Source organism: Nomascus leucogenys, chromosome 13 (genome assembly GCF_006542625.1).
Source record: "Nomascus leucogenys isolate Asia chromosome 13, Asia_NLE_v1, whole genome shotgun sequence".
NCBI lineage: Eukaryota > Metazoa > Chordata > Mammalia > Primates > Hylobatidae > Nomascus > Nomascus leucogenys.
In genome coordinates, this window is record NC_044393.1 from 6,782,273 (window position 1) to 6,810,133 (window position 27,861).

A 27,861-nucleotide genomic window follows, 5' to 3' on the forward strand; every position below is an offset into this window, starting at 1 on the left:
AAGCAATCTGCAAAAGACTTTATTACAAAATACAGCACGGGGCTCACAGACACTTTTCCAATATTCTCTAGCACGTACACTGAAGCACTGCAAAATCCCTGGTGGTGCCCGCAATCTAACGTCTACAATAACCTCAATCCCCTTAGTTACAGAAACACTCTGCAACAGGCAGTGTAATGGAGAGACGGCAAGTCGCCGGGGACGCCTGGGCTCTCGGCTGCTGAACAATGACATCGTTTTCTCCAGGGGTTGACATCCATGTCCATGGCTGACAACCCAACAAGGCTGGGACCCAAATTCGTACAGAGATGAGGCAGAGTGGAGAGAAACAACTCTGGCCGAGCCAGAGTCTCCAGCCACTACTTCTTATTCCTGGGCTTTAGCTCTTCGGCTGCATTACGCAGGAAAATGTAATTTTTTTTCTGGGGATTATAAAATTCATGTCCCTAAAGAGAAAAAAAAACACCAATGATCTTATTATTCAAAAGAAAGTTAGCATTTGTAGGTGCTTTTTCTAGGTGAAGTCCTGTGCTACAATACTGGAAACATATAATCTCTCAGAGAAATAAAACAACAAAGATAAAGTCAAATGTGAAGCAGAACTTCAGTCCTCAGAGAAAGGCCTAAGGATGTGGTTGGTACCAGTGTGTCATCAATGTCCTGCTGAGAGAGTCTTCACAGGTTCGTTTTCAACACTGAGCCCCTTTTTAACACCCCAGGACTTTAACGCCAAGATAACTGCCTTGGGTCCCTTGGTCAGAATTAGTTCTGACCTGAGAATGTTTCACAGAAAGGAGGACATCTGACCTGCAAGGTATCATGGGGATGAGGGAGGACACCCCGCCCCACACGGAAGGAGCAACAGACATGGAGTGCAGCAGAGGCATGAACGGTGGTGAGTGAGCCAGAGGTGTGTGCAGAGGTGTGCACGTCTGCCCAGGCCCACACCAGAGGGGATGCAGGGCTATACAGCATCGAAAGACCCCCAAAATCAGGATGAGGCCAGACTACAGGGCTGTGAACGGCAGAGGGAGGCCTTTGAACGTTATTCCTCAGGGAAAAGGAGGCTGTAGGCAGGTCAGCGACGTGATCACATTTGAGTTTTAGGAAGAGAGGTGAGTGGGGTGAGCCAGGAAGATGATCCGGAAGAAAGACAGCAGGCAGGAGGCGCAGGTGGGCCAAAGACCTGGAAGAGGGAGGTGGGGCATGGTGCTGGGTGCACTCCGTCACCTGTACTCTGATGACACATTTTTATTCTCTTCCCAACAGGCACGCCAAGAAAGCTCTATAAGTTTTGCTCAACAGTGACCACTAATTCTCATAATTTACAAAGTGTAGTTTTTCTGAACAGTTACTCAAGCAGCAAGCTAATAACATCAATCATATGTGGTCATGACTTTGCACTGGAGATTAACTGTCCTTCAACTAAGAACAATGAAAAACCCCTGAAGCAAACTTCTCTTAAACTAAAAAGATGCTAATTTATGTAACCCCCACAATAAGCTGACACTAATTGCTTAAATGAATGAGTTTTTACTTCAATTTTTAAACAGCACTCAAAGCAATTACCTTTCTCACTGCTTTCAATTTACGTTTTTTAATGCTTATAATGTATAGAGTCCCGCGTGTCATTTAAGTTAAAATGCAGAATTTTGATGCAGCTGCTGGGATGAGTATGCAAAGAGGAGATTCAATGAAGAGCCCAATGTGGGAGCTGAGGCCTCGGGCTCCATGCATGCCACAGCCTGTCCAACCTCAGCCAGGCAAAACCAAAAAAGTACACTCTGGTCACAAAACTGAGTGCATGGCTTACACAGGTGAATGGATAAACAAATGGCACACCCCACCCGGGAATACTACGCAGCACTGAAAAGTAACAGACGAGTGATTCACTCAGCAGCATGGGTGAATTTCAAAATCCTTATGCTGAGGGAAAGAAGCTGGGGCGAGGGGAAAATGTAGCGTAGGGCTCCACTTATGTAACATTCTAGAAAATTCAGACTAGTCCATAATGCCAGAAAACAGATCCATGGTTTTGTGTGTGCGTACGGGAAGATTACAGTAATACACACAAAAACCTTTCAGGGAGATGACTGTGGTGGTAGTTTCATGGGTATTTATAGATGTTGAAACTGATCAAATTGTACACTTTAAACAATGACTGCATTTCAATTGTACCTCAATAAAGTTGCTTTAAAAAAAGAATGCAGCTTCATGGCTCACACAGCAAACCCTCAAACAGGAAAACACAGGGGCAGCAGCAGGCCTGGAGGGTCAGAGGGATGGAAGGCAATCAGCTGGACTTCTGTGTCTAAGTTCAGGGCCTCAGGGGAACTCAGGTGTAGCCATGCTCCTGAGACTGGGAAACACTACAGGTGGAGCGGGCAGGGCCCGAACCAAGGGATGTCTCCAGTCACTGGCTTGTGTGGCAGCAGGTGTCTTGGGAATGCAAAGCGCTGGTTAGAGCCCTGTGGTGGCCCCCCAAGGCTGAGACAGCGGGAGGCCAGCAAGGCAAAAGGGGCAAGAGACAGGAGCTGGCAGGAGGACGGCAACCACAGCCCAAAGCAGAATAAACCAGGACATGGCCAAGAAGCAGGGAGGAGAGCTGCATGGAAGAGGAAGGGACAGGTGAGTGCCCGGCACAGAGAGAAAGGAAGCTTCTGGATTGGATGAGGGGGACGTGGCCACAGGGACTCTGAGTACAGCTGCAAGAGGCCAGAAAGTACCTGGCAGTGGACTGAGGAAGGGCCAGTGCACAGGGAACCAAGAGGGTAGGTGCCGACACCACTCTCTCGATAGCCTTAATATACAGGGAAATGGCTCCTCGAGCCTTCCATGCTTAGACAGAGGGGAGGAGCTGGTGGACGGGGACAGAAGACAGTAGGAGAAGGCCCAGAAAAGAGCCATGAGGGTGGAAGGAGGCGGGGTCAGCGCACGCAGACATGAGGTGAGCGGGAAAGACACTGCAGGCCACTGGAAGCCCCTCCTATGTGAAGCAGGCGACCTCCCCATCGGAAGCCAGGGCAGGGTAGGGGAAAGTCTAGAAGGCTGTTGTGGGCAAAGGGCAGAGTGGGGTGGGAGGAAAATGATGAAAACCACAAATACAATGATGACAACCTCTCCAGAAGAGCTGAGCAGTGGAGAAACACGCAGGCTGGTTGAAAGCCAACACACTTTCCACAGGGTTGGGCACAGTACCCGAGTCTACACATTTCACCATCACGCCCAAAGGCCTCAAAAATGTGGCCCCGCTCCTGCCAGCTCCTAACTCCCCCTGCCCAAACCACCCAGCCAACCAAGCAACCAACGGCACCCAGGTGAAAGCTCCATGACCCGCCCTGCCACCCCCTTCATGAAGTGCAGCCCCCGGCTTGCCTGTGCTTCTGTGCCCAGGAACAGAGCAGCCCGTAATGGCTCACACTGGCCGAGCGCTTCCTGTGTGCTGGGTTCTGGCCAAAGGCTGTACTGAATACCCACAACCATTTGAGCAAGTCCTGCAATTTCCCCTTACAGGGAGGGGATGGTGACCTGCCCAAGGACACATGTGAGTCCTGAGAAGAGTCACAACTCAGGCCTAGGCCTTCTGAACCCAGAGCCTGGCTCTGCTGCCTTGGAGCGCCCAGAGCAGGCCCAGGAGTTCTCACCTTTGACCAGTCGTAGCTGGAAGCGTATGCAAATATATTTCCATTGTGATTGAAACAGCAAGCTGAGATGGGCTGATCTAACTGTTCCGAAGTTTTTAGTTTTGTTCTGGCATCTTTGTCCCAGAAGCTGAATCTACCATCAGATCCCACAGTTGCAAGGGTGCCATGAACAGGATGGAAAGCGATTCCATTTACCTGCAAGGATTGACATGCACAATGAGAAGCCAGGCAGAGGAGCGTGGAGAAGGTTCCACCCACGCACACTTCCTGCTTGAGTTAGCAAACAAAGCACACAGGTACATTTCCTTCCAGCTGCTGCCCGCTGATCGCAAGAAAACTATCCAGGCTTCCTCCATCAAATGCCAGCCCAGAACCCAATCTTGCCTACTGTGAGGCCTGCACACCAGAGAAAGTGAGCTTGTGGACAGCAAGAAACAAGGAGCAGACCTCAGGAAAACGTTGCTTTTGAGCAAACAGATTTCTCAGTCTGAGCTCTGTGTGTGAGCTGTCTACCAGCACTCCTAAGGGAGGGAGAAGACTCTTGGCAAAACATCCTAAGCTTGTGTTCAGAAACAAATACAGAACACTGCTAGTCAGGGGGCACGTTAACACAGAAAACAAGGCTGAGCGCGATGGCGCACGCCTGTAATCCCAATATTTTGGGAGGTGGGGCGGGGGGGGGGGGGGTGAACCACAGGGTCAGGAGTTCGAGACCAGCCTGGCCAATATGGTGAAACCCCGTCTCTACTAAAAATACAAAAATTAGCTGGGTGCCTGTGGTCCCAGCTACTTGGGAGGCTGAGACAGGAGAATCACTTGAACCCAGGAGGCGGAGGTTGCAGTGAGTTGGTATCACCCCACTGCACTCCAGCCTGGGCGACAGAGCAACTCCGTCTCAAAAACAACAACAAAAAACCACAGAAATCTGAAGCCTACAGCATAAGCCACTTATCTCCGGACATGAACACACAAGCTCTTCAATGATGACTCTTTTCTGGTCCCACAATTCCTCAGCCACCTCCAAGTCTGGTTTCCAGAAGTATCACCATGATTAAAGTGTCTAAAAATGTACCGCATAAATGTCCTGAGGAGCTGAAGTGTTGGTTCCATTAGATCGATGACATTTAAACGTGAAGTTATCTTTGGCGCTGAAAGACAAAGGTTCATGTAAGTCTTCCTTTATTAAAGAAAGTTGAGTGAAATCTGCAAGCTGACAGAGTCACACTTACGGGTTTGGGGGGTTGATATAGTGAATAGCAACTCTCCCCTCGATACTTCCCAGGGCAAAACCAGTAGGCTTGTTCTGTTTGTCTTTAAAAATAGCCACACACCGATGCTACAGTTAAAATAAAACAGAGACATAATTACAGCATAATATAAGATTTCATGACTAACATGAAGGTAAGTCATTTTTACCCCATGTTTAGGTTTTAGAAGAACCAGAAAAAATCACTCAAATATGATAAAGCAGTAAGCATTGCTTTCTAACTCCTTAGTAACTCCATCTAAGCAGTGAGTTTATGACCGAACTGCACACCCTGTGCTCCTCCCCTGCCCCCGCTGCTCGCTCTCCCTCCACCACCCTGCAAGGCTGTGTTCATGTCAGCAGAGCCCCATGGGGTGTGAGGCAGACAGCGGCCCTGCCCGTGGGGAATGGAGACGTCCCTGGCTAGGAAGACACCCCTCAGGAGGTCACCCCAAGCTTCTGCGCTTCTGCCTCCCCAGCTGGAGGAGGGATGCAGGCTCTGCCACACCCGTCTCACAGGGAAACAGGGTGAAGGGGACAGTGGGTGCAGTGGCCATGCTACACACAAGCAACACGCTGCACTTCGCCCAGTGTTGAGTGTGAGGGCCCAAGGGCGGGTCTCCATTCTACAGAAGAACCCAGAGATTCCACTACCTGGCCTCCTGGGCAGAGAAGCTGACCACCCTGAGGAGAGGCCAATTTCGGAGTTACCACTTCTTCCTTCCAGTCGTGGCAACCTGGCCAAAGCCTGGAGGGCCATCCACCCTGCCTGAGCTGGTCATCTGAGCTTCTGTGTGAGTTCAGGGGAAGCCTGGCAGGACCTAGGCAGGGGCCAGGCAAGACGAAGGGAGCAGCCGCCTCTGGCATTGTGACAGCTGCTGGGGATGCACGTTTCCTAAGTACGAAGGAAAACGGCCTCCTCTTTCATTCCTGTACTGTTTGCTCCCCTGCCTTTTTAAAAACTGCCAGGCCATCACTTTTGTGAGTACAAAGAAAAAAAGTAAAGCAAACTGACCAACATCTGTAAGTTCTTAGACGACAGAAAAGGCCATGGCTGGTTGTCAGCACAGGGTCTACTGTGTGGCACACCAGGAACTGCACAACGCCAGGGGTGCCACTTGCACCAAGAGCCACATGCACTGGCCTGTGCAAAGGCCGATGGCAATCAGTCCTCAACAACGGAGAGGCCAGGGCGCTAGCACTGAGTGGCAGGAAGTGAAGCCAGATGGGACTAGGTTTTTTTTGGGATTCATCCAAAAGGAAATGGGGAGGCAGGGAAGGGCTTAGGCCGGGGTCTGGCAAGGCCAGTGGTGCCACTTACAAGAGCCCCTGCCTCACCTCCGGAGGATGCCTTGAACGAGGACCAAGGTCTAAACGCTTATTTTTTTTTATTTTTTATTTTTTTGAGGTGGAGTCTCGCTCTGCCGCCCAGGCTGGAGTGCAGTGGCGCGATCTCGGCTCACTGCAAGCTCCGCCTCCCGGGTTCACGCCATTCTCCTGCCTCAGCCTCTCCGAGTAGCTGGGACTACAGGCGCCCGCCACCACGCCCGGCTGATTTTTTTATATTTTTAGTAGAGACGGGGTTTCACCGTGGTCTCGATCTCCTGACCTCGTGATCCGCTCGCCTCGGCCTCCCAAACTGCTGGGATTACAAGCGTGAGCCACCACGCCCGGCCGTAAACGCTTATTTTATTGTGGTAAGAACAGTTAACATGAGAGCCACCGCTTAACACATTTCTAAGTCTGCATTATTGTTGACTACAGGTACCATGCAGTACAGCATTATCTCTAGAACATTCTCATCTTGCTTAATGAAATTTCATCCCATTGATTAAGTAGCTCCCCATTTCCCTCTCCCCCAATCCCCTGATGACCACCATTCCACCCTTTACTTCTGTGAGTCTATGCTGGATGTCACATTTAAGTGGAACCATGCAGTTTCTTTCTGTGTCTGGCTTATTTCATTTTGCATAATCTGCTTCATGGTCACCCACATTGTACGAATGGCAGGATTTCCTTCCTTCAGGCTGCATGCACAGCATCCTACTGCAGGTATACACTTCATTTTCTTTATCTGTTCACTTGGCTATTGTGGACAGTGCCATAAAGAACACTGGGAGTACAGGTCGCTCTTCAAAATACCCATTTTGATTCTTTTGAATCAAGACCCGTAAGTGGAACTGCTAGATCGTATGGTGATTCTGTTTTTCATGTTTTGAGGCCTCCAGTTTTCTGTAACAGTTATGGCATTTTGCATGCCCCCAACACTGCACGAGGGTTCCAGGTTCCCTGCACCCTCCCCAGCACTTGTTATCTTTGGGCTTTCTGGTAACAGTGGTCCTGTCAGGTAGGAGACGGTATCTCACTGTGGTTTTTGTTTGCCTTTCCTTGATGGTTAGTATGTTAAGCACATTTCCATACACCTGCTGGATATTTGTATGTCTTCTTTGGAGACATGTCTATTCAAGTCTTTGGTCCATTTTTCACATCACCAGTTTTCTTGCTATTGAGTTGCAGGGGTTCCTTATGTATTTTAGAAATCAATCCCTTGTCAGAAATAGCCTCCAAATATTTTCTCCCATTCCACAGGCTGCCTTTTCACTCTCTTCATGGTTCCCTCTGCTGTGCAGGAGCTATTAGTTTAACACAGTTCCACTTGGCCATTTTTGCTTTTGTTGCCTGTGCTTTTTGGTGTCATATCCAAGAAATTACTGCCAAGACCAATGTCACAGAGTTCTGATCTAAGTGCTTTCCAAGATTTGAATTAGATGTGGCAGGAGGGAAGGAGAAAAATGAACAGATTCCCAAATAATTTCAAGGTGGAGGGGAGGAGACTGAGGATTAGTGAGACAGGAGAGGGAAAGTTCAATCAGGGGTGACCTCAAGATTTCTGGCTATAACAAAGGAGATGGAGGTCCCATTGAATGGGCTGTGAAGCACATCAGGAGCAACAGGCTGGTGGTGGCCAAGAGGGGCAGTGTTCACTCTGCAAATACTTACAGAGCACCTTTTACACTTGAGGCCCTGCTCCAAGTGCTGGGAGGTGGCAACGAATACAAACAAAAATCTCTGCTCTCATGGAGTTTACATTCTAGTAGGCGAAAGAAGTGAAATATTTAGTATGTATATGACATCCATACATACGTATAAAATAGATGGTACTGGTGGCAGTAGCAAGGGAGAATCCTGAGGCAAGGGTGACATTTGAATAAAGAGCCACAGAACGTAGTCTTGGGTTTGGCGTGGGATACTGTAGGCTCAGAAGCCTGGGAGACACACCACGGAGCTGTCCGACTGGGTGTCCATGTCAGGAGCACAGGAATGAGGTCCAAGTCTCCAGTCCACGGGGCGTGGCTGAGCGACAGTGGATGGGAGATCAGTTGTGCTTGGGTGGAGGAGGCGGCGGCTTAGGGAGACGTCTTGTGGAACCTCCACATTCAGCCAAGAGCCAGCAAGGATAGAACAGCAGCCACAGAGGTAGCGGGTAAAAGGCTGGCAAGACAGCAGCCAGGGGAAATGTTTCTTGTAAGAACAGTGAATGAAGCTCTGTTCCAGTAAGAGGATGGCTGTCCAGTGTCCCCTGGAATCACCAATGAGGATGCCACTAGTAGTCACGACAAAAATAGTTTTGGTGGAACAACGGGGGCAAAGGTCTCACTGAGTGAGAAATGAGTGGGAGGTGAGGGAACAAAGGACATTTCATGCAAGATGCCCCACTGCGGAAGGAAAAGGGACGTGGGCGGTACTGGAGGAGGATGTGGGGATCAAGGGAGGTGTGTTTTCTAGGATCAACTGGACTCGAGCAAGTGTCAGTACTAATGGAGAAGTACTACGCGGCAGGAGAGACGGGGGTATGGGAAAGAGGTGATACTCTGCATACAGTTCCTCAGAAGGCTGGAGGGCATGGAGTCCCACCACAAAACTGGCCTTAGCAGGACGGTTTCCACCTCATGGGGGAAAAGGCAGGGGAGGAGGCAAGCACAGGCAGATTTCTAGATCTGGCAGGAGAAAGAGGAGGAAGTTCCCATTAGCTTCTTTTTTCTCTGAGCAAGAGCTGATCTGATTGGCTGAGACAAAGATTGAAGAAGCTGACAAGAGTGCAGGCCCAGCAGCCCTATGGCAAGTGGAGGATTAAGCTAAGGAGAAAAAGCTAGCAACCGTCTAGGCGTGATGCAGGCAGAGTTGAAGCTGGAAGCTAGGAATTTACAATGGAACCAACCCATCCAGATGTGTAATTTTATTCTCAAGGAAACCAAAATATTTTGCCCCAAAATAGACTTCTCTGACATTATTTCAAGATGGCTATTCAGAACGGCTGGAAATAATAGCTGAAAAGCTATCTTTGGTGGGGAGATTTGTATCTGCAGAGAAAATCGGCATTGATGCAGCCAGGCTTTCTCCAAGGCCCTTCCCTTGTCCTGATTTAGGGAAGATTAACTGCAGTCTGGTGCCGTTAAAGGTCTCAATTCTCTCCGAGGGTGCTACCTGTGGGGTTTCCTCCACATTAACAAGACCACCTTTGCTACACAGACCTCCTCTTCTCTTCTTCCCATAACCTGTCTTGCTACGAGAACCCAATTTACCATGAGAGCCTGTTCCCCTTCTTTCTGTGACCTCAAGATGGTATGAAAGCATCAACCATATTGCCTTTAAGATCGTTGTAAGATGCTGTGCATATCAATAAATTTATATGCCATTTCTCCTATTAATCTGTCTTTTACCAGCTGGTTTTCAGTGAACCTCTTCAGAGGGCAAAGGAGAAGTTTTCCCTTGGCCCATACAATTCAGTAGCACTCAGCCATGCAGGGGCATGTTTGGAGAAGACATAAGTTCAGTTCATCCAAGGATACCTTAGCATTACTTAGTATTCACTCACTAAGTATTTGTGTTTATATCCTTCAATTCACCCCTCTTTGAACATACTTATAGGTTTTTCAAAGTACAACTGTATTCCAGATGTGAGTACAATCTTGCATACAACAGGTGCTAAATATATACTTCTTGATTTGACTAATGACACACCTGATGTTTCAGTGGAGATTCTATTCTCCTGAATTCAGAAGGTTGATTCTCTAGTTGATAGACAATCAGGCCCCTCTCTGCAGTTGCCACCACAGCCATGGGGTATATCTAGGGAATGGAGGAAAACAGAGACGTGCTTCAGGTGAAGGAGTGTGTTGTTTTTATACTAATGTATTTTATCAATTTTTGGTTACAAAATTAAGTCTGGATTTTAATAATCCTGGGATTATGTTTCACTAAAACCTAGAGAAATAGTATTTGAAAGTAGAACATTCATATATTTTAAAAAGTCTCGTGTTTTAAAACTAACTATAAAATATGTGGATATTTAGAAAATATACTCAGGAACTAAGAATAAATATACCCTACACCACCCCTTCAGTTGCTGTCACTATTCCAGCCTTTGTTCTCAGCATTGTACTTGGTATGTAGCATATTTCTGTACAGTTCATATCCTCTAATCAAAACGTTTCATAAGGTCCACGTCACACACTTTTTCAAGCACTAGCAGTAGCTTCTAACGTCCCCTCAAATGAACCTACCACAGGGTTTATTTATCTGTGTCTTGATGGCCCTAGGCCACTTCCAATGTTTCACTATATTACATAAAACAAAGACCAGCCGGGCATGGTGGCTCACGCCTGTAATCCCAGCACTTTGGGAGGCCGAGGTGGGTGGATCATGAGTTCAAGAGATCAAGACCATCCTGGCCAACATGTGAAACCCCGTCTCTACTAAAAGTACAAAAATTAGCTGGGCCTGGTGGTGCGCACCTGTAGTCCCACTTACACAGGAGGCTGAAGCAGAAGAATCGCTTGAACTCAGAAGGCAGAGGTTGCAGTGAGCTGAGATCGTGCCACTGCACTCCAGCCTGGCGACAGGGTGAGACTCCGTCTCAAAAAACAAACAAAAAAACATAGACCATCTGTATCTTTGATTATTTTCTTGTGATAAATTCCTAAAAGTGGAATTACGGGATTGTTGGTATAAAACTTTAAGACGTGACTAAACAAATGGAGAAAGTTCCATTTCTTTCGTTCCTTTTTTTTGAGATGGAATCTCACTCTGTCACTAAGGCTGACGTGCAACGGCGTGATCTCAGCTCACTTCAACCTCTACCTGCTGGGTTCAAGCAATTCTCATGCCTCAGCCTCCCGAATAGCTAGGATTACAGACGTGCGCCACCATGCCCGGCTAATTTTTGTATTTTTAGAGATGGGGTTTCACCATGTTGGCCAGGGTGGTCTCGAACTCCTGACCTCAAGCAATCTGCCCACCTTGGCCTCCCAAAGTGCTGGGATTATAGACGTAAGCTACCATGCCTGGCCGAGAAAGTTCAATTTCTATCCCACTCAGAAACAGTCCCCAAAGACCTGGTACCACCTCACAAAGTTACTGCAAGTTTTCCTACTGCCATGGAAAGGACATGATAGATGTCACACTAGAGATGGCATGTGGCTAGCTGCATATGTTCAAATGAGTGGCAGGAAAACTTGACATCCAGCATTTAGTACTTCTAGAAGAAACGCAGCACAAAAATCTCCCAATTGGAGACGACTGAGGCAATCTCAACTTCATCCTTTATATCTATTACTAAAGCTGGCAGGATTTTTATATTACTCGCTAACTGCAAGATGCCACAAGGTGAGAATACTTATTTTGGTTTTTTTTTAAAGTAAACACGTATTAGGTTGAAATCTCTTACCACGTCAGCACAGTAACACCTTTCAGGGAGTTGCAAAACCATCATAGGATTTGACGATCGAGTATCCCAAAACTAAAAGCAAAAAAGAGAAGCCATTATGTGACCATTCAGAGCAGAAGTCGAAATGGTGCAAGAGTAAACGACAATCCTGATGGGACCAAACAATGCCCAATTGCACATTGTACCTTTAAAGTCTTATCCCAGCTCCCAGTCATCACACAGCTGTAGTTTGGAGCTTTGATCCAATGGATGGTTTTAACAGGAGCATCATGCTTTCAACAAGACAAAAACAGAACAGGTCAAGGTAAATCTAAGAATGTGCTGAACAGCTTTAGTTGTGGCAATTCAAAGGGAAGAAACTAATTTAAATACTGAGGCCATACGAAACAAAAACCAAAAGATATTTAGCATTTTACCAATCCTTCCTCACTGACATAGTTTGCATGTCCCCACCAAATCCCATGTTGAGATGTAACCCCCAGTGTTGAAGGTGGGGCCTGGTGGGAGATGTCTGGGTCATGGGGGCGGATCCCTCCTGTCTTAGCGCAGTCCTCACGATAGTGAGTTCTCGTGAGATCTGGCTGTTGTAAAGTGCGGCACCTCCTCTCTCCCACAGCTCTCTCTCCTGCTTTTGCCATGTGATGTGCCTGCTCCTTCTCCTGCTCCCTTGGGATTCCCCAGAAGCCGAGCAGAAGCCAGCACCATACTCATACAACCTGCAGAACATGAGCAAACTAAATTTCTTTTCTCTATAAATTACCCAGTCTCAGGTATTTCTTTATAGCAATGCAGGGAGGGACTAATACACCCATGATCAAAACAGTCAATTTAACACAAGAACATATATCTACCTTCCATTCTAGCAAACTTTTAATTTTTTTACTCATAATTAAGACATATGTGCGAGTGAAAGTAAGCTCCTCCTTAGGGAGATATTCAGAAATAACAAGTAGGGGATTCCACCACAGTTTTACTCACTGAGGTGACAGGAACTAAGAGATCAATGAGATGTTTCTAGTACACAGCACTGTGACCTGAGTATGCAGTGCCTTCCTGAAAATGTTTCAGCACTGTGCTCTTCCTGAAGCCCCGTTAGCAGGCTGGACCCTCTGGTTCTAGGTTCTCTTATCTTCATTATTTCTGCCCTTGGCATTCTTCACACAGTACCTGCCAGTGGTCCCTGAGTAACGGTAAAAGTTCCACACGTGTGGGGAAATGACCCTTTTACTTGCTGCTCTATTACTGGCCCGTAGACAGAACACTTGCTGAATGAGTAAGTGACCAAATGCAATTGGTAGAAGACCAGCCATGCATGAGGTCACAACGTCCAACCTGTGAATGGCAAGGACCACCTATGACCTGTCTTTCATAGATTTTAATGTCACTAACTCCTTATGACTCCATCCATACATATATGAAAACCCATGACAAGACAATCTGTGAACACTAGTTAAGAATGAGAATGGTTATAAAATTGTTATTTTTGTGCTAAAGAGGTTTCTGTTACATTGTCTAATTTATTTGACAGAGTCTAACTGCACGTTTTCTTATTATAATTATAATAATTATTTCACTTAAAGAGCCATCACAGTCCTGGATACCAGTTGTGCCCAACCTTTCTGCAGAGGCTTCTGTTACCTGTGCGATCTGTATCGCTTGGTTACTGCTGAGGTCCCACATTTTGGCAGTTTTATCACACGATGCCGTAAATACTTTGCTCCCATCCTAAAATAAAATGGAGAAAATTTTGCATTTTAAGAAAAATTACATCTCTAACTATATATACATTTAGATACTACGTTGAACATATTGAGGCAAACTTTGGCAATCTTTATTTTTCCAACTGTTTGGGGACCAGTGTACTGCAAACTACAGCATCATACAAAAAATTCATTTTCATCTATTTCATGATTGACTTACTTTTCTAAGCGAGAACATATAAACAGGATTTTAAAAATCAGAAATCACGAACTAGTGAAAACAAACTCTTTCTCTTGTCCCTGATCCCAGGTCTCCTCTCAGCAGCAACCATGGGCCACTTTAAATATTTTTTTCTTATTTTGATAAACTTTAAGCCTTCAGAAAAGTTGCAAAAATACAAAAAATACCCATAAGCACTTCACATAGATTCATCAATTGTAAACATTCTGTCACATTTATCTTTCTCTCTATATACAAAACACATAACTATAATCACTATTACTTTTATTCAGTCCCTATCTAATAACACTTCAAAGTACATGCAATAAAGCTATGCCAATTTACAACAGTCATTGGTCTTATCTAACCTGTCAAAGACTTAAAAATTAGTGGTCACTGTGTGATGGTTTCACAATATTCACACAGAGAACTCAAAGTAGGTCTTCTTTGTCACTGCAGCTTAAAAGCAGCCAGACATATTATGTCAATGAGTGTGGCTGCAATTCAATAAAACTTTATCTACAAAAATAGACAATGAGTCAGGTTTGACTCATGGGCCATAGTTTGCTGAACCTTGGCCTAGTCTATATTTCATTTTTGGTTCCAGAGCTCAAAAATTGACCACCATTCTCCTCTAGCAAAAACTTGTTCCATTGAAGTGACTTCATTTGAAAGAAAAGATAAAACTTGCTCCTCATGCTTTTAATGAGGTTGTAATTCTACAAATCCTTGAAAACACAGCAAAGGAAAGGTATGAGTGTATGGAGAGGGCTGCCCTGAGTCCAAGTGAACACTGGCCTCTTAATCTCATAATGCCAGCCCCACCACATGCCATCAGCACTGTGGAGCAGAGCACGCCAATCTCAGTGGACACGTGCAGACATAAAGGAGAATCCAGCAAAACACTGGGGAGAGAAAGAGTATGTGTGAATGCTCCACCAGCTGCTCTAAGTCTACCTGCTTCAGCCGCAGAGTTTGAACCATGTCCTTAAAGTACCGAAGATCCAACTTTACGAGTTTGGCTTTTATGCCTCAAAGGTAACTTTGAGTCTTCAGCGCCCCTGTGCCTTTACCTGCGTGTCTTCCTCTCCCAGGTAGCTCTGACTCTTTCTGTAAAGCTCCATGAGGGAGGCTGCTAAGCACATGGGCTCCATCACCAGGAAGGTTTGGGCCTAGGCTCAGCCACTCACTTTTGTTCTCACAGGCAAGCTCCTTAACCACTTTGTGACAGCACTGTGCTAATCCTTCCATGTAGATTTAATCTAGTCATCACAATTTTCCACTATCGAGAAGTTGTATTTGTTCCTCTGTTTGTCCTAAGAGATCATGAGTTTTAGAAGCGTAGGTTTTGCCTACTTTGATTTCCACTTTATCTCCAGGATTTAGCATACAATAAGGGCCTGACAATTATTTGCTGAATTAATAATGTTATTATCTGTTATTACCTTCACTTTATTATTTACTTTATTATTGTTATTTATTTTTTTTTTAGAGACACGGTCTTGCTCTATTGCTCAGCTTGGAGTGCAATGGTGCAATCATAGCTCACTGTACTCTCCAGTTCCTGGGCTCAAGGATGCTTCCTGCCTCAGTCTCATGAGTAACTAGTCGGACTATAGGTATGTGCCATCACACTCAGATAATTTTTTTTATTTTTTGAGACAGGGTTGTTGCCAGGCTAGAATGTCATCATGGATCACTGCAGCCTCAGTCTCCTGGGATCAAGTGATCCTCCCACCTCAGTCTCCCAAGTAGCTGGGACTACAGGTGTGGGCCATCAAACCCGGCTAATTTTTCTATTTTTTGTAGAGACAGAGTCTCCTTATGTTGCCCAGGCTGGTCTCAAACTCCTGGCCTCAAGCTATCCTTCATCCCAAGCCTCCCAAAGAGCCACTGCACCCAGCCTACCTTCATTTTCTAAACAAGACAACAAATTTTCGAAAGATTAAACGACCTGGCAAAGTCAAAAGCCTGGAAGAGTCAGAGCTGAAATTTGAACCCAGGCCTCAACTGGATGAGACAATGTTTAAAAAGCTATAGGCACATGGTTTACTTTTCAAGAATCAGCTCTGCTGGCTAGGCGTGGTGGCTCATGCCTATAATCCCAGAACTTGGGGAGGCCAAGGCGGGTGGATCACTTTGAGCTCAGCAGTTCGAGATCAGTCTTGGCAACATGGTGAAACCCCATCTCTACTAAAAATACAAAAATTAGCTGGGTGTGGTGGTGGGTACCTATAATCCCAGCTACTTGGGAGGCTGAGGCAGGAGAATCACTTGAACCCTGGAGGTGGAGGTTGCAGTGAGCTGAGATCACGCCACTGCACTTCTAGCAACACTCAAAAACAAACAAACAAACAAAAATTTACCTCTATTCTTGTCTTCTGTAAAGCATTCACAGAAGCCTTTCCAAACTTTACAGCTGCCTTCTGTATTCTTTTTCCCACCCAGCACCAGTTCGTCCTGCCTCCCCCTCAGAACGTACAACTCTCACTCCTGTGTCTGATCCTCCCACTAGATGGTATGAAACTTAGATTCAGTTTTATAAATTCCAGTAGCCATTAGATAACATTTGAGCAAAAGGATTCCTGCATTAGTTAATTCTATTTCTTGCCATACTTTATAAGAAACTTTCTAATTCTGACCCGTTGCCGGATCAGTAAAGACAGACAAAATACATTAGAAATGTTTCAAATCTACTCATGCTGCTACTTTTCCGTGTGTAAACTAAAAATAAGTTGCATACAAAATGAATGCTTCACTTTTCAAACTTTTCATGTATCTATTAAGGTAGTGCCACAATAACTTGATCAGGTATGTCAGGAAGACATTTTACAGACGGATAAAAATGCCTCAGAGAAGCCGATTCTTGCTAATGAATAAAATGGGAGCAACTGTGGCCCCTAAACTATGTCAAAATGTTTATACACAGAATTATTTCTTATATATAAGCTAAATAAGATCACATTAAAGCAGCGGTCCCCAACCTTTGTGGCACAAGGGACCGGTTTAATGGAAGACAATTTTTCCAGACTGGGGTGAAGTAAGGGTATGATTTCAGGATAAAACTGTTCCATCTCAGATCATCAGGCATTAGATTCTCATAAGGAAGACACAACCTAGATCCCTCAAGTGCGCAGTTCACAACAGGGTTCGAGCTCCTGTGACAATCTAATGCCGCTGCTGATCTGACAGGAGGCGGAGCTCAGGCAGTAAGGCTTGCCGGCCCACCATTCACCTCCTGCTGTGCAGCTTAGTTCCTAACAGGCCATGGACCTGTTCTGGTCCACAGCCTGGGGGTTGGGGACCCCTGCATTAACGTATGGCCATAAAATTAAGATCGCCCACAGGTTCCCTTTAAATAATCTTTAAAACATCTTGATGGATTAATGACTACCACCCTATTAGCCAGTCACAGGAGCACTGTCATGCATTTGGTATTTTTTTAACTTTGGGGTGCTGTGACTCAGCATGGCAACAGCCTGACTCCTGCCAAATCCGTTGTAGCTGAACGTATACTGAATATTCCGGACTGACATAACAACCATAAGGTGTTAATTCATGGTTGAAGGACTTAACAATTAATCAACAGATGCTCACGCATGCACGTATGCTCAATTTCAAGAAGTACTTCCGAATAAATCGCAAACTCCCCCTCTCCTAATCTGACTTTACCATCCACCTAGGTAAACATACCTTTGCCACACCCCAAACACAAGAGACTAAAATGCAACCCAGTCAGAGCCCAGACATATTTTAACCACAAACACCCCAACAGCTACCCCTCGATTGATGTAATTTTCTAAAAAATCTTAAGGCTCCTCCTACCCAATAAATCCTTCACTATGTATAATAGATTAACTAAACTTCTGCCCTAATACTGATATGATACCCTGAGCATAACCCTCTGAAAGTGCTGCCCCAGTACACCATAACTCTAAATCAACCATACTCTAATTATGGATAACCCTCTCAGCCAAACCTCTGCCAATTCAACTTTAAAGACCCTGAATTTCCAGAACTGTAAACAACTATTTCTCTTTCTCTTTTTCTTTCTTTCTTTCTTTCTCTCTTTCTTTCTCTCTTTCTTTCTTTCTTTCTTTCTCATACTTTAATTTTCCACTTAAGTATTCTATGCAGTTAATGTAGCTTAACCACTCAAAGCAAGACACTGAAAATGTCTAGATGGGTCTACACAACCCCATAAACAGATAGGTTTGGTCCTGACCTTTTTATTAGTTCTTTGTAAGATTACACATGCAAGCACCCCTACCCCAGTGAAAATGTCCTCTAGATCACCTGGATCAAAAGGAGCAGGTATCAAGCATGCACAAATGCAGCTCAAAACACTTTGCTCAACCACACCCCCACAGGAAACAGCAGTGTTAAATCTGGTAATAAACAGAAGTTTAACTAAGCTATACAAATATTTAGGGTTGGTTAATTTCGTGCCAGCCACCATGGCCATACAGTTAACCCAAGCTAATAGAACTTGGCGTAAAGAGTGCTAAGCTCCATCTAAGTTGTAAAAAACTCCAGTTGAAATAAAACATACTACGAAAGTAGCTTTAATACCCTGAAGACACAGTAGCTAAGACAAGAACTGGGATTAGATACCCCTCTATGCTTAGCCCTAAACCCTAATAGTTACATTAACAAAACCATTCGCCAGAGTACTACAAGCAACAGTTTAAAACTCAAAGGACTTGGTGGTGCTTTATATCCCTCTAGAGAAGCCTGTTCTATAATCGATATACCCTGATACGTCTCACCACCTCTTGCCCCGGCCTATATGCCCATCTGCAGCAAACCCTAAAAAGGTTATAGAGTAAGCACAAGTACACACATAAAAACGTTAGATCAATGTGTAGCCCATGAGGTGGCAAGAAATGGGCAACATTTTCTATGTCCAGAAAATCTCATGGCAGCCTTTATGAAATCTAAGGGCTTAAGGAGGATTTAGCAGTAAACCAAGAGCAGAGAGCAATTGGCCATGAAGCACGCACACACATCCCATCACCCTCCTCGGATACTCCTCTAGAAATCACTATTACTGATAATTTTCTACACAGATATAGAGGAGATAAGTTGTAACATGGTAAGCATACTGGAAAGTGCGCTTCGATAAACCGAAGAAGTGTAGCTTAACCCAAAGCATCAGGCACATCCAGAAGATTTCATCATGACCTGACCACTCAGACAACTCTACCCCAAACCTCACTAAAAATATTATCAAACTATCTTAATCAAACCATTTACCTTAAACAAAAGTATAGGCGATAGAAATTTCTACCCTGGTGCAATAGACATAGTACCGTAATGGAAAGATGAAAGAACTATATCAAGGACTAAAAAGCAAAGACAAGCCCTTATACCTTCTGCATAATGCATCAACTAGAAATAACTTTACATAGAGAACTATGACCAAGTCCCCTGAAACCAGACGGGCTACCCAAGAATAGCTGAAAGAGCACACTCACCTATGTGGCAAAACAGTGGGAAGATTCATGAATAGCGGTGATGAGCCTACCGAGCCTGGTGATAGCTGGCTGTCTTAGTTCAACTTTCAACTTACCCACGGAATTACCCACGGAATTAATCTCCCTGTAAGTTTAACTGTTAGTCTAGAGAGACAGACAGCTCTTTAGACCCTTCCTATAGACAGTAAAAAAACATTACCACCACAGTTGGCCCAAAAGCAGCCACTAATTAAGAAAGCATTTAAGCTCAATACCTAACTATCTTAAATTCTAACCAGTCTACTGAACTCCTAACATCACATTGGACTAATCTATTACTTAATAGAAGCAATAATGTTAATACAAGTAACATGAAGACATTCTCCATTGCATAAGCTCACATCAGATGGGAGTAACCCACTGGCAGTTAACATCCCAATATTAATAAATGATTTAATAAATACCGTATTATTTGCACTGTTAACCCAACACAGGCATGCTCTAAGGAAACATTACAAAAAATAAAAGGAACTCAGCAAATCTTACCCCGGCTGTTTACCAAAAACATCGCCTCTAGCATTACCAGTATTAGAGGCACTATCTGCCCAGTGACATATATTCAATGGCTGTGGTATCCTGACCGTGCGAAGGTAGCATAATCACTTGTTCTCTAAATAGGGACTTGTATGAATGGCCACACGAGGGTTCAGCTGTCTCTTACTTTCAACCAGTGAAACGGACCTATCCGTGAAGAGGCGGATATAAACAAATAAGACGAGAAGACCTTATGGAGCTTTAATTCATCAATGCAAACAGAAACTCCAACAAGCCTACAGGCCCTAGCCTCCTATCCCTGCATTAAAAAATTTTAGTTGGGGTGACCTCGGAGCATAATTCAACCTCCTAACAACCTAAACTAAGACCACACTAGTCTAAGTGAGTTATTACACATTGACCCAATAATTTGACCAACGGAGTAAGTTACCCGAAGGATAACAGTGCAATCCTATTCTAGAGTCCATATCGACAATAGGGTTTACAACCTCGATGTTGGATCAGGACATCCTAATGGTGTCGCCGCTATTAAGGGTTCGTTTGTTCAATGATTAAAGTCCTATGTGATCTGAGTTCAGACCAGAGTAATCCAGGTCAGTTTCTACCTATTTAACATTCCTCCTAGTACGAAAGGACAAGAGAAGTAGGGCCCACTTCATAAAGTGCCCTCACTCCATAGATGATGCCATCCCAATCTCTTAAATCATCACACATCCTACCCAAGAACAAGGTTTGTTAAGATGGCGAGCCCAGCGATTGCATAAAACACTTTATCATCAGAGGTTCAACTCCTCTTCTTAACAACATGCCTGTAATTAACCTCCTCCTGCTCATTATCCCCACTCATTGCGATAGCGTTCCTTACACTCATCGAACAAAAAATCTTAGGCTATATACAACTATGCAAAGGACTCAACATTATAGGTCCCTACAGACTGCTTCAACCATTTGTTGATGCAATAAAACTTTTCACCAAAGAACCCTTGTGGCCCTTAACATCTACTATCACCCTTTATATTATTGCTCCAACCCTAGCCCTCTCTATCACTCTCCTCTTATGAACCCCCCTCCCTATACCAGATCCTCTAATTTTAATGTAGGCCTTCCATTTATACTAGCCACATCAAGCCTAGCCATCTATCTATTCTATGATCAGGATGAGCATCTGATTCAAAATATGCACTAATCGGCGCACTATGAGCTGTGGTCCAGACGATTTCATATGAAGTCACCCTAACTATTATCCTGCTATCAGTTCTACTGATATGCAGCTCATTTAACTTACACACACTCATCATAAGAATTCCTCTGACTGTTCCTACCATCATGGCCCCAGCCATAATATGATTTATCTCCACACTAGCAGAAACTAACTGAGCCTCTTTTGATCTAACAAAAGGAGAGTCAGAGTTAGTCTCAGGCTTCAACATCCAATATGCCACAGGCTCATTTGCCCTCTTCTTTATAGCAGAATACATGAATATTATCATAATAAATGCCCTAACTACTACTATTTTCCTAGGAGCACTACACACTGTATATATGCCAGAACTCTATACCACAAATTTCATTACCAAGACCCTTCTAACCACTCTCTTATTACAAATTCAAATGGCATACCCCCAATACTGCTACGACCAACTCGTACATCTTTTATGAGAAAACTCTACCACTTACATTAGCATTTTGCAGATGTTATATCTCAACGCCTGTCCTAATTCCCAGCAACCCACCCCAAACACAGGAAATATATCTGATAAAACAATCACCATACGTTAATGCAACATGCTGAGCGCAAAGGTTGTACCCTATAGGATTTCATTTAGATACTCTTGTAAAGGCAAAACTATAGGGACAAAAAAACAGATGAGTGGTTTCCAAGGGCTGCGAGTTGGGAAGGATATGACGACAAAAGGAAGGAAGAGAATTTGGAGGCCGATGGATCTGTTCTATATCTTGAACACAACTCTGTGCATTTCTTAAAACTCACAGAGCTGTATACCAAAAAGGTTCAGTTTTACAGCAGGCAAATCAGACTCAATAAACCTGACTAAAGGAACAGGTACAAGGTCTTGGAAGGGGCCTCAAGGCTTAGCTTCTTCAGCACTGCCGTGTGTCTGCCTGTCACCAGGCCCCTTAACATTCTCACTACTGTTGGGTTCAGCCACCAGCAGCAATGGCAGGAGAAGGGAGGAGAGAGGCTGGGGTGTTCAACCCCTGGCTCCCCTGGCCAGGCCGAGGCCCATCTACAGCTGTTCATCCCCTGGCTCCCCTGCGCCAGGCGGAAGCCCCTCTACAGCTGCAGCTCATGCTGTGCTCCAGGAGCCCCGCCCACTGCAGCTTGGCACAGGTGTTTCACCTTCCCTGCTGGCTTCTTCATAAATTGTCCCTTAATCATTAAACTCTCCTTAATCGCACACACAAAATTTAATACAAGAAAAGCTTTCAAAGAAAGTGGCTAACTAAAGCCAACATTAAGAACATCAATAAATGACTATATTTATGTTCAGAAACTTAGAATTCCTACAATATGAACACATATATGCTATTTGTGTTTGGATTATTAAATATTCTAAATCATTCTGTACTTTAAATGGAACACAAGAAATGGAAGGGAACGTACGTCACTCCAGCAAACATCGAGCACAGGCCCAGTGTGCATCTGCTGGGCTTTTGGAATGGTCTGTCCACTGTCTTGAACTTCCCAGCAGCGAACCTGTAGTAACAAAAAAATTCAATGCAAACAAAGCAATTTACGATGTACTGCTTGCATTTAACACCTAAAAACTAATGGGGTACACCTTAACCATACATAGACTTCTCATAGCAACCTAATTATCTAACTTCAAGAACAAGGGAATTAAAATATCTATGAAAGCAACTGTTTTCTTACGCCTAAGCTATTAAACAAATTCTACTGCTTACACATAAAACTGCAGATAATTTTCTCACTGCATCTATGAGATATGTCTTCTAAAGTAGAATATCACTTACCCATTACCATTCAGAGAATCAGACCAAAGTAGAAACTTACCTCTTTTCTGAATACTTTTTATAATCTCCCCTCCGTTAAAAAAGTAATACATTTTAGAGATTTTGTAAATATGGCAAAAAAATAAAAATCACCCTAATCACACCACAGACAATCACAGCTAATTGTTCTGTGTGCTCTTAGTCTTCTTTCCATGTACACATATTTTCTGTAAGACACTAGATTATACAGTATCTTCACTTTTGCAGCTACAGCTTTCCTCACCTGCATCACCAGCCTGTTCAACTTTAAACATCCTTTTTTTAAGCAGCAAATCATCTGAAATCTTTCTAGAAATTACATGTAGAAAGCAAGCTTGCTCAACCTTGACTACCATCCTCCCTCCTGCTCTCCTAACCCCTGCTGCCCCTGTGCTATAGGCTACAGTTCGAAAGCTTTTCCAAAAACTTACAATGGTACTCTAACATACAAACATACCATACATTGCCATTACTACTGGATATTAAAATTTTCAAAATTTTCACTAGCATTATGGTTTTTTGAGAGGCAATACCAGGTGTTGGCTAACTAGAAGTGTGGGCCTGAGTCCGACTGTGGGTCTGCAGCCTCTGGCTTTGCCACTCACTTAGATACATGACCTGAGGCCAGTTATTCTACTTCCCTAAGCTCAGCATCCTGATCCATAAAGTAGAGACGAAGTTCACAGTGCTCTGGCTGTTATAAAGGTTAATTTAGATAATGTAGTTGAAGTACATTATCAGATTTCCTACTCAAGTCCCAGAAGGGCATCAATGAGATAAAGGGTATAAGCTGCAGGATTTTTGATAACAATTGCCAATTATCCTGTGGAAAAGCCAACTTACATACCTACCAGCCGTACATAAAGGGTTTCAGCTTATCCTTGCTGGCACTATTATTCTTTTAAACTTTTAATTTTGTTAATTTAATAAAAAAAAAAAGAGTCTTAAATTTGCATTTATTTGATTACAAGTATGGATGAATGGTTCAGGTTTATTCTTTCTTGTGTGAAGTCCCTCTTTACACCCTTTGCTTATTTTTCTACCAGAGTTTTCTTTCTTTTAGTAAACTAATTTTTTTGTCTCTCTTTTTGTACATGATGAGTAAGTATTTAGGCAGATCTGTGCTTTTAACGTTGAAAAAGTTTCACACACGCCTGAGGAACACTGTCAGGATGCCAAGAAGGGGAATTTGTTGGTGTGTGCCACTGGGTATAATGTTCACTCTGGATGAATATGACATTTGATTTGGGAATAAACTTCAAGAGACTGAACTAAAGTAGAAAATTTCGAACAACACATGATTGTGCTTTCCTAACAAAAACGGGTGTAAGAACAAATAATATCTGCCATTCAGAAGGGTTCACACCCCCTAAATTGATTTCTTAAAAAAGGCCATAAATAAGTCTAACTGATTCATTTACTTGGGAAACAATGGAGCTAAAGCTAACCTTGGCCATACAAAGACAGATGATTTATAGAACACGTATTTAAGGAGCACTTACATCATTAGCCCATGATCCTGCAATAAGAAAGTTCCCCGGCAAGGTTGGTGGGCTAAAAGATAGACAACCAATGCTATCATCAGGAGATGATGTTACTTCAATATCCTGGGGGAAAAAAGTCAATGTTAAAATGTATGCATGCTCACAACTTCATTCCGAATTGTTTTCTTTCTCACTAATTACCTCACGGTGGCCTTTCCTTGGGTTCAAGAACTAACTGAATTAGACCTTTCCTTACTTTGATCAAAAGAGAGGAGTAAAAAATAAGCTAGAGAAAGTACCAGCACCACCAGGACTAGCAGCAGCAGCAGCAGCTGCCTAATGAAATGCCCATGGTCTTGTTTTCTAAATGACCAGTTCACTCTGGCCCCACAGTGCTAGATCACAGTTTTCACCTGCCATCCCCTCTCCCCAACCATGGGAATTCTGAGTCGACAGTCCTGGCTGGGCCAGGCCCTGGGAATCTACACCAGAATCTGCACCTTGGGTGATTCTGGAGACCTGGCAGGCCAGGAAGAACAGGACACAAGTACAGGGGACACATTTTCTGTGCTCCAGTGTTTGAGAAACATGAATCAGACAAAGTTTCAAAGCTTTCGGCCCAAAGGAGGCTCCCAAGTCATCTCAAGTTCTGTCCTTGATGGGAGAAACTCTGCCCAAACTCTTCCTACAAGCCCCAGGAAGCTTTTTGTGGTACCTTCATAGGATTGTGATTGTCTGTGGTTGCACTGCCAAACATGCTGGTCCCACTGGTTCCAAAACCTGAGGTTGTTCCAAACAGGCTCATTTTGACCCTAAAAAGTAATGAAAAATGTTAAGGATGGGTTTTCTCTTAAGTAATATCACTGAGAGGCAATGGTAAGATAATTAACTGGCAGAAGAGAAATACTCAAAGTGGCTTGAGGCCAGGCTTCACTTTTCAGACAAGAATGCAATGAGCAGAGTGTTTTAAAAAAATAAACCTTCTATTTTAGAGTAGTTTTAGGTTTCCAGAAATAGTAAATATAGAATTCCCATACACTCCATATCCAGATTCCCCTATTATCTCATATTAGTACGGTTCATTTGTTACCATTAATAAACCAGTATGGATACATTGCAGATTATTTTGTAGTCACCAGCTAGAAAATAAATTCACTCATTTTTTACATAGAGACACTGAGCTGCGCACCAGGAATTTAACAGTAAACAAGATCGCAGGTCCCCGTGCTTTCAAGTTTCCACCTAGTGGGCATTCACTTTCTTACTAATTTCTGCATTCTAGTTTAGGTCAGTATCTGCATGAAACTACCTAGAACAACCAGTCCGGGCAGCGAATCAGCAATTTCTTCGTAAAAGTTTTAAAAAGGTCGGGCATCGTGTTTTGGACATTTACCCAGCAAGAACCTCTCCCACGCCGGGTTTTTTCCTGGATATCATAATCTAATAGCCCCACCAGGGTTTGGTCAGGGCCTCTTGCCACTCAGGAGTTGGGACTCTAATCTCACCAGGCTTCATTTTCCTGCTCTGCAAACATAGAGAACATTAACACATTCTCCAGGGCTGCTCTGGAGATCAAATCAGATTATGCAGAAAATGCAGTGTCTAGTTCATAGTGGGTACAATAAACGACTTTTCCCTTCTTTCTTCCTTCCAACTCCCCGAGGACTTACATACACTGAAACCACATTTCAATCCTACTACCCGTTACACTGAGAAGTCCTCCATACCAGTCACCTCTCCAAAGGGAGCCAAATGGCTGAGTGACATCCTTGCTAACAAGACAACACAGAACGGAGAAACTGCAAGGAATTTGGGGAAGGCATTGGAGTTTTCTCAGCTTCATGAAAAATAAGTGCAGAACAAAAGGTCAGAGCAACAGCTACAAGCACATGTATATTTTAGTGAACGTGAGGGGATGTGGTGCTTGCCAGCCACATTTCTGCCCTCAAATGCAGAGGTACTTGAAACACCAGTTAACTGCATGAACGAACAAACGCATGACAAGGCTTCTGCAAGCAGTTCAGGTGCTGGCTACATGGCTTTGGACAGGTCACTTAACCTTGATTTTCTCATCTGTAAAACAGAGACACTAATATCTACTTCACAGAGTTATGAGAACTAAGTGAAGCCACACACACACTGCCTAAAGCACTACAGGTTCTTAATAAATATTACTTTCACTCTATTCCTCTACCTCAACCTTCAAGTTGGGAGAGAAGATTTCTGCGATTAGGGATGAACTTGGGGAAAAGAACATGGTAGGTGCCAGTCGTTCGCATTAGTCAGTGTGGACCACACCTTATGCTGAGCACTGGGAAGCTTCCAAAGTTCAGAAGGCACAGGCATCTGTGGGACCCACCCAATCTCTTCCCGCTCTCTCCCACCTTGCTGCACCCCAGCCCTCCTAGCTCTGCTGGCTTCCCTTCTCTCCTGAACACAACAAGCTCATCCCTGCCTTGGAGCAAACCTAGTGCTGTTCCTTCAGCCTGGGATGATTTGCTTCTCCCTCCCCACAGCTACCTCCCTTTGAATCTTCATATCCCAGTTCAAAAGCTGCCTCCTCCGAACTTCCTGGGGTGACGAAAATGGCCCAAATTTGAAGTTGTCATGTTTACACAACTGCGTAAAATTTCCAGACTCACAATGTACACTTTCAATGGTTGAAATTTATGTTATTTAAGTTATACTTCAATAAAGCTGTCACACGTATTCTTTTTTAAAGTTACCTCCTCAGTGGCTTCTCTGCCAACTTTAACATATCTAACCTTCCATCACATCCCTTGCCTTCTTCACAGCACCAGTCATGACCTGGAATTTCTTGTTTACACTCAATCTCTTCCCCACCAGAATGCTGGCTCCAAGAGGGCAGCCACTTGCCTGGATTCTTCCCTTAATGCATACTCGGTCCCACAGTACAATGCCTGGCCCAGGGCGGCTGGTGTTTAATAATACTTGCCTGGAGAAGTAATGCCTGTACAGTTGCACCTATATACGTATAAAATAAATACTTGGCGGGATAAGACAGAAACAGACTTAGTTTCAGAGAGTGGTAACTGCTACGAAAGAATGAAGCAAGTTGACGTGGAAGAGGCTAAAAGGGGATGCCCTTCTGCAAAGCGGCCAGGGAAAGCGTCTCCCAGGAGCTGACATGTATCTGACGAGACGCCAGACGTGTAAGGGGGAGGGACGGAGGTGACAGACACTGCATTAACGCAATGTGACCCTTCCCAGGGGCTCAGTTCCCCCACAAGAAAAGCTATGGATTAGACCCTACGTGACCCCTAAGGCCATTTCCAGCTCTAATCTCGCTTCCAGGGCCCAGTAACGAAGCTTAGTCAACAGTCCCGCTCGCGCCCCAGCACCCCGCAGAAGCGCGCTCCCCGGAGGCAACTCGGCCTCTGCGGGCGCCATGGCGGCGGGTAACGACTGGACGCGCGCGGCACGGGGCCTACCTGGGGGTCTCGCCCCGGCGGAAAGCGGCGGCCGGGAGCAGGAGGGTCTGAGGAGTTTGCGAACCTGCTCTGGCGCGGAGGACTAGGGCGAGGAGCGCGGACAGAAATCCCAGAAGCCCAAAGCCTCCTTAAGCCTGCGGTAGAAACTGCCCTGACTACCACGGAAACAACGCGCGTGCGCCCTGGAGCCACTTCCTGCGTCGCCCGGAAATCGTCGAAGAAAAAGGCTCCTTTGCCCGCAAGGCGACAGCACATGCGCAGAAACGCTTTACACCAGCAGTTTGCGAATTGGTCCAAAGTTGATGTAGCCGCTGCAAGTTGCTAAGCGACTGCTTTTATAAATCCGCAACTGGCCAGGCGCGGTG

General features: G+C 44.6%; 2 protein-coding genes across 2 annotated transcripts; one reads left to right on the forward strand and one right to left on the reverse strand.

Annotated features, from left to right (window-relative positions):
* Positions 1 to 27,830, reverse strand: RAE1 (ribonucleic acid export 1). Its single transcript, XM_030825218.1, has 12 exons — positions 27,497 to 27,830; positions 24,760 to 24,856; positions 24,063 to 24,167; positions 22,172 to 22,264; positions 13,256 to 13,342; positions 11,803 to 11,889; positions 11,618 to 11,689; positions 9,913 to 10,020; positions 4,874 to 4,980; positions 4,717 to 4,792; positions 3,645 to 3,839; positions 1 to 446 (listed from the first exon to the last, which is right to left on the reverse strand). The coding sequence occupies exons 2-12, from the start codon at positions 24,847 to 24,849 to the stop codon at positions 360 to 362; spliced, it is 1,107 nt and encodes a 368-aa protein (XP_030681078.1). The 5' UTR covers positions 24,850 to 24,856; positions 27,497 to 27,830; the 3' UTR covers positions 1 to 359.
* Positions 19,232 to 19,808, forward strand: MTRNR2L3 (MT-RNR2 like 3). The gene has a single exon (XM_030825220.1). It carries the CDS (start codon positions 19,684 to 19,686, stop codon positions 19,756 to 19,758), a length of 75 nt encoding a protein of 24 aa, XP_030681080.1. The 5' UTR covers positions 19,232 to 19,683; the 3' UTR covers positions 19,759 to 19,808.
* Positions 27,831 to 27,861: the final 31 nt, after the last annotated feature.

What these genes read in the sequence shown, in the direction of transcription:
- RAE1 (XM_030825218.1), bottom strand. Translation starts at nt 24,849, where the DNA reads ATGAGCCTGTTTGGAACAACCTCAGGTTTTGGAACCAGTGGGACCAGC. An exon ending in TATATCAACCCCCCAAACCC is followed by an intron (nt 4,793 to 4,873) that starts GTAAGTGTGACT and finishes TTTGTCTTTCAG; the next exon opens with CGCCAAAGATAACTTCACGT. An exon ending in CTCCTCAGGACATTTATGCG is followed by an intron (nt 3,840 to 4,716) that starts GTACATTTTTAG and finishes CAATCCTTGCAG; the next exon opens with GTAAATGGAATCGCTTTCCA.